This window comes from Lepisma saccharinum, chromosome 8, assembly GCF_977018435.1.
Source record: "Lepisma saccharinum chromosome 8, izLepSacc3.1, whole genome shotgun sequence".
In the NCBI taxonomy this organism is placed as follows: Eukaryota; Metazoa; Arthropoda; class Insecta; order Zygentoma; family Lepismatidae; genus Lepisma; species Lepisma saccharinum.
In genome coordinates, this window is record NC_139236.1 from 57,264,276 (window position 1) to 57,271,109 (window position 6,834).

Below are 6,834 nucleotides of genomic sequence, written 5' to 3' on the forward strand. Positions count from 1 at the left end.
TCACGGACATTTATGCGTACTAACTATACCACTGAATTTCGATGGTGCAGTTACAACCCATAACTATATGGCTGTAGACTCAGAAGTAAGTTACTGTTGTTATCGACTTGTTGAAATTCCTGCAACTCACGCCCTATCCTGGAAAAACAATCTTGCATGGTAAATTTCCTCGATCTTTACCATTACTTCACTTGTCTGCACAAAATGATAAATTCTCTAGTGAATCCGTAACATTGGCAATTTCCTGATTGAAGCATTTTGGCTAATGCGACGATGATGAAGAAATGGACGCAGAGACAGGCCAGGAGTCGACTGATTTTTGTCATTTACCGTCGATTTTCTGCCACTTTTGTCTAATCGCAACGATGAGGATAAATGATGATTTGAGGAAATTTATTAAGGGGACACTTGCAAAGAATACCCATACCCAGGCCGGGATTCGAACCTGTGACCCCTGGCGTTGTAGCACACTGAATTAACAACTCCGCCACAAGGTCGGTTAAGGAGTCGAAGTTGGGACTGTCAGCGACGCTCGGCTACTGAGGCAGCAAACGCATGGCGCTCTCCTAGTCGCCAAGTACATGATGTAAAAAAAAAAAAAAAAAAAAAGGTGTCATTCATAAACATATCCAGCCCTGACTGTGGCCTGAGAGATGAACTCTGAGCAGATGGAACACGGAGAAAGTTATTTTCGGTATGCAGTTCTCGCATGCCTACCTGTGTGTCGCCCAAGCCTTGCCAACAAGATATGTTAATCGCGGCCGTTTCTGGTCGTGTAAGGTCCTTGAAGGAGCCGGGGCGAAAGGGAGGACCACTTCCTCCATCCGGAGGGACCAAGGTCAGGGAGATGCCGGGGCGTTTGGGTATAAAAGCTGGGGCTCCGAAGTCCAGGACCAAGTAGCCCTTCTAGTGGTTGTGAGCTTCTTAGTGTAGCAACATGAAGTGCTTGGTGAGTGTAGTGCAGCGTTCGTGGACGCCTCTTCACTTCTTTCTCTGCCTCTCTTTCCTCCAGTGAGGTCTTCTCGTCTCTCTCAGTTATGGAACCACTGCCGTGGCTGTCTGCGTAGGCAGCTACAGTTTCGACTCTCGGTGCAGCTTTGTAGGGAATCCCGCATAATACACAGAGCCTAACCAGGACTCGACGGGAATTGAACTCGCGACTTTTCTCTTCACCACTGCGTTGTGCGGGAGTTCATAACTCGGATGTACGTGCACCGTTGTCAAGTTTTAAGTCCATTTTATGCTCAGATAGGCTAATCGGGACTGGACCTACAGTTTAAAGTGGAATTTGAACCACTGTGCAATGTGCCACAACAGGACATCGAACCTGGAACCCTTAAGTTAGAAAGCGATGCCACCGGGGAACCCACGCACCGTGGTTAACGTCGTGGGTTCTTGATTGATTAATTTGGTTTATTTTACTTCACTTTTCTACCACTTTTAACTAATCGCGAAGATGAGGATGAGTGATGATATGATGAAATTGATGAAACGACACTCTCAAAAACACCCAGGCCGAGATGGGAACCCGAGCCCCTTGGCATCGTTGCACGCTGTGCTAAGCATTAACGTCGCGGGTTATTGCTTCGAATACTGAATAAGGCATGGAGGTCTTTGATAGCGACGTAAATGCGAATCCAGATGCACAATTACGTTACCTTCTATTCCACGTAGAAAACCTCTTAAATTCTCTGGTTCTTCGAATATAAAGAAATACGCTTACCGTCTCGTGATCAAAATGTGAGGGTTCGAACCACAAGAAAGGATCAGTGCATCACGTGTGCTCTAAATAAAAACTGCAAATCCTACCTTTAACTCCAATCTCTAGAACTGAACTCTCCCTAGTCTGTTTACGATGGATGATCAACAAATAAGTAGGCCTAGGGTTCGAGTGCCCATACCTTTTCAAACACGCATACATTTTAATTATTGGCTTGTAATTTTACTTCTAGGTTAATCGCGACTCTGAAAATGTACAGTTGGTAATGAAGTAGGGAGAGAAGTAAACAGACCACCCATTATTCCGTGATCAGAATTCGAACCAAGGTCCCTCTGGTAAAATCATCTCTGGAGGGCTGACAGCAAAGATAATTTAAACACAAGAAGAACGTAATCGATGTAAATAAAAATTATGAAACATTGCATAATATTAATTTATATGTGCGGCAAAAATAACTTCTGTAGGAATATTTTTGCAATATATTGACCTTATATACGCCATGTGTGCTGAACGCTAGGTGTTGTAAGTGGTAAAAAAGAATAACGATTCGTTTATGTCTTTTGTTTTCAGTACAGTATTGGCATATGCAATATTTCTATAGTACAGAACAGCCTCCCGGTAAGCTTAATGTTTAACGATGTCGAATTGTACTGTAATCAATAGGCAGCGCGTTTGATTTCCGATGGGAGCGTACTTCTCATTCTCGTATAAAGTTTACAAATTTGGTATTAGATACAATGCTATAAGGAAGGTGTAGTGGGTGTGTCTCACGGACAACAAGTCACTCATACTCGGACAAACAAGAACAACTTTGGAATTTCATATTAATGTACTCTTTAACAACAAACACTTAACACAAGTTTAATATGGTAGGTGAACACTCTTTCACAAAATATACATGCACCACCTGTGCTACCAAACTCACTTCTGTGCTGTAATTTTTTTTCAAATCTCAGTAATAAATGCTTTGTCAAATCTTTTATCTTCCGTGAAAAAAATCCACGAAATTATCATATTTGAAGTGTTATATTCTGATAAGCTCTTTTTATATGTATATAAAGTCCATCATCAAGCAAATAGTTTACTTGGCCACTCACTAGTAGATTTTTCCTGAAGAACGCAATTGCATTATTGCTTTTTTGATTCATAAAATGTATATAATACATTCGAGCATAGGCGCCGACTTCGCGGGGGGAGTGGGACAAGGCACAGTCTGCCCTCCAAAAAAATCACGTAGAGGGACAGATATATATATTTACATACATAAAATATTGTTCATGCTAATCTTGCAGCCTCTGCATTCGAGGATATAAATTAGCATATTAGTGTTTTCTGTACTTTCCATTTACCTGAAGACTAAACATTACATACCGTTGCTTCTTTTTCTTCGAGAATTCCAGGTGTATTCTGTGATAGTTTCTAACCGTTGTTTTCTAATCTTCCCGCTTGATTAACATAATCATACTTTGTTACTGGCAGCAATTATTTGAAGAATCCGAAGTAAGGGCATTGACTCTTATTTGTGATTTCTCGGAATTCTTAGACAAAAGTTCACCACATAAGTCCTAATGAACCCACAGAGTAAATTAAAGTCGAATCGTATTAGGAAACTGGTTGTATTGACTGTGAATAAGATATTAACGTATCGCAAGTTAGTATTGGCTTTGTAACTAATGAGATGTTTGGTTATTTTCAGGTTGTCGTCTCCGTCCTCTTGGCCGTTGCCAACGCTGGCCTCATCTCCGTCGGCCAACCAGCCGTCGGCTACTCCGTCGCCGCTCCCGCCGTCACAGCCACCCAGTACCACGCCCAGGATGAGCTCGGCCAGTACAGCTACGGATACGCCGGCGGCCCATCCGCCAAGCAGGAGGTGAGAACCGCCGACGGCATCACCCGAGGCTCTTACTCCTACATCGACGGCTACGGCCTCGTCCAGAGCGCCAGCTACGTCTCCGACCCAATCAACGGATTCAGAGTCGCCGCCACCAACATCCCAGTGGGTCCAGCTCCCGTCCCGGTCGCCGCCGCTCCAGTAGCCGTCGCTCCGGTGGCCGCTCCCGTGGCCGTCGGCGGTCCCCTTCCCGTCCAGGACACCCCGGAGGTCGTCGCCGCCAGGGCAGCCCACTTCCAGGCCGTCGCCGAAGCCCACGCCCGCTCCGGACGTAAGAAGCGAGGTATTCTTGGCGCATATGCCGCCCCAGCAGTTGCCGCTTACTCTGCCCCAGCCTACGCCGTCCACGCTCCACGATTCGCCTACTCCGTCAGCGCCCCTGCTCCACTGACCGTTTCCGCGCCAGTAGCTGTCGCCGCCCACGCCCCAGTTGCTTACGCTGCCCCAGCCGCCGTAGCCGCCCACGCCCCAGTTGCTTACGCTGCCCCAGCCGCCGTGGCCGCCCACGCCCCAGTTGCTTACGCTGCCCCAGCCGCCGTGGCCGCTCCTGCCGTCGCAGTAGCTGCCCCAGCCGCCGTGGCCAGCCAGTACCACGCCCAGGACGAACTCGGCCAGTACAGCTACGGATACAGCAACCCCAACTCCGCTAAGTCCGAAGTCAGAACCGCTGACGGCATCACCCAGGGTGGATATTCCTACGTCGACGCCCACGGTTTGATCCAGAGCGTGAGATACGTTTCCGACCCAGTCAACGGCTTCAGGGTCGCCGCCACCAACTTGCCTTAAACTGTTGCTTCACAGACCTTTCGAAGAGGCTACTACTTCGTGTCCCTTCCCAGAACAAGTCTGGTCCCAGGTCGTCCGCCGACGACTGGTGACAGAGACTTCGCTCTGATTCACTGAGCACTCGACTGCAACCTCCTCAACATCTCTTTTGCTCAATTTTTCTCTCAGGCTTTCATCTTTCTTTAACTTATTCTATTGTATTTACTAATTATTCTGTTATGAGTGCTGGTTCGCCTAGAATGGACTGTTTTCACGGTTTATTTTGAATAAACTGAGATTAGAAAGATTGTTTCGGTCGTTTACAAAAACCTTGTAATTATTTTTTTATTGGCAAAAATAAATGTTTCCAATATAAAATATACCTACTTATTTATCCTTATTGAATGTATATCATACCTTTAACTAATATATATATAAGAAAGTAAAGAAACGTATTGATTTTATGGCTTAATGATGCAAATGATCTTGTTGCTAAAACGCAATGAACTTGTAATCCCATTATTTGTCGTGGAAGTAAGAAGATAGCTCAAATATTGTGCACACAATATATACACCAGGATTGTATAACGGTAGGTAAGTCTATAATTTATAAGTATTTTTGAAAAAAAAAAATGTTTAAAAGTTCTTGAGAATAACAATAAAATGCTGTCGATGAACTGCTTGTAAAATGTAATTTAATCTTAATATTGAATTGGGCATAGTATTTTTTATTCTTCTCTGCAAAACTCCCCATAATTTACAGGCGCTATTGTTTCGGGAATTGTGGCGTGTCAATTAGGACTTTATACCAATAATTCGAGTTAACGCATAAGTGCGTATTAATGACATCCGTTAAAATTTTTAATACTATTGTTCTTCACAAAATCAAAGGTCTCCATGTGACATCATCTAATAAAGTTTATTAATACCTTGGACAGTCTCACCTATGTAAATTCAATCTTGACTCTCCATGCACTTCACTTCCATTATTATTTTTTTTTTGCCATTGTCATATTTTAATAGTCAAACGAGAAATACACACGAAAAATTTAGAGAAACCTTTGTGATATTTGGTGTGAAAGGGTCAGTTTGAACCAGAGGGGTTGCCAGAATTCATTCGGAAGGTGCCAGACCTTTGATAAAAAAATCGAATAGTGGAAATAATAATAACAATAAACTAAAAGTTATTATTACCAAGTAATAATAAATTATTCTTGTATTGCCAATATATTCTCAAGTAGACTTCTAACCGATACACCAGATGAGCAAATATGCTCCACAACTGTGTTTTTCTTTTTTTATGTACATTTCGTGTGATGATTCTATAATTAATATTCTTGAATGCATAGTTAAGTAATTTTGCGATTAGAAGTTACATAATTCGTTCAAGAGAAATCTTTGAATGTTAGAGGAAATTTTAATCATGAAGTTTAATTTCTGTGATTTCTCGCATAAAAATATAATTTATGAACTTTTGAAACCCCATGGAAACATTTATTATTCCTAGTTTGAAACAAAATATGCTAATTTTCAAGGAGGTCGACTGATCTGCTTAGGGAACGATCGCCTTTTTTAGGCAATCGGGGACGATGCCTCCTTTGCCCTCTTCTGAATCCGCCCGTGTTCGTACATATGTGCGTGCGTGCGTAGAAGAACCGTATGGGCGTAGCCTTATGTCCTGCGGCTTATTGTTGCTGAAAACCCGTTGTTCAAAAGGCTTTGGGATCTTTATAGTCCTTTACGAGAACCTCAGTTCAATCAGCTCGATTCGCTGTTATCATTTCTCCTCGCATAAACCCCAAGACAGATAACGGCCTTGGAGAAAGATTGCGGATCGTAAAAGACCAGCCCAACCTGCAACCAACCTTGACCATCGAGTGTTTTCCTGCTCGTTCACCAGTCGTTGATTCACCTTCGCTGTTCCTGGCGCGTGGGGTGGGGAGTTGGCAGACGACGTTCCCTCGGGGGAGGGCGAGGCGATCGACAGAAATCGCTTCCGCTGTCAATGAATGCCACACATAAACAACGCACTACACCGTGTTAAATCCTGTGCATTATTGCGTCTGCCCTGTCCAATACAAGCTAGTTTTGACAAGGAGTGAACGATCTGCAGAAGAAATAAGGAACAAGAGAAGATAGATGGAATGAAAAAGTGAGAACATAGTAAGAAGTTGCTAGTAAAAGGAGTTCGAGAAGCAGAGTAGATGGAGGAGAGAGCAGGAGAAGATTGAGAAAGAGCAAGCGAAGAAGATAGGTCCAGTCTGTCTCAGAAGTCTGTTGAGCAAGCCGCCAATAACGGTTGGAAAGGGGAGAAAGCGGCTGGGTGAAGCAAAGCAGGGCGCGCTGCGGCAAACGGCTGGTAGCTGCAGTCTCGTTCCTCCCATGCACTCCCTGTCCTCTCACGCGTTCATTGGTCGAGCCTTCTCGAGCCACTACTTGTTTGTGTTCGCTTGCTGTA

The 6,834-nt window shown here is 44.0% G+C and overlaps 1 protein-coding gene across 1 annotated transcript; it reads left to right on the plus strand.

The window, feature by feature from the left end:
• Positions 1-850: 850 nt before the first annotated feature.
• LOC145991483 (uncharacterized) lies at positions 851-4,758 on the plus strand. Its single transcript, XM_083127495.1, has 2 exons — positions 851-949; positions 3,417-4,758. The coding sequence occupies exons 1-2, from the start codon at positions 938-940 to the stop codon at positions 4,395-4,397; spliced, it is 993 nt and encodes a 330-aa protein (XP_082983621.1). The 5' UTR covers positions 851-937; the 3' UTR covers positions 4,398-4,758.
• Positions 4,759-6,834: the final 2,076 nt, after the last annotated feature.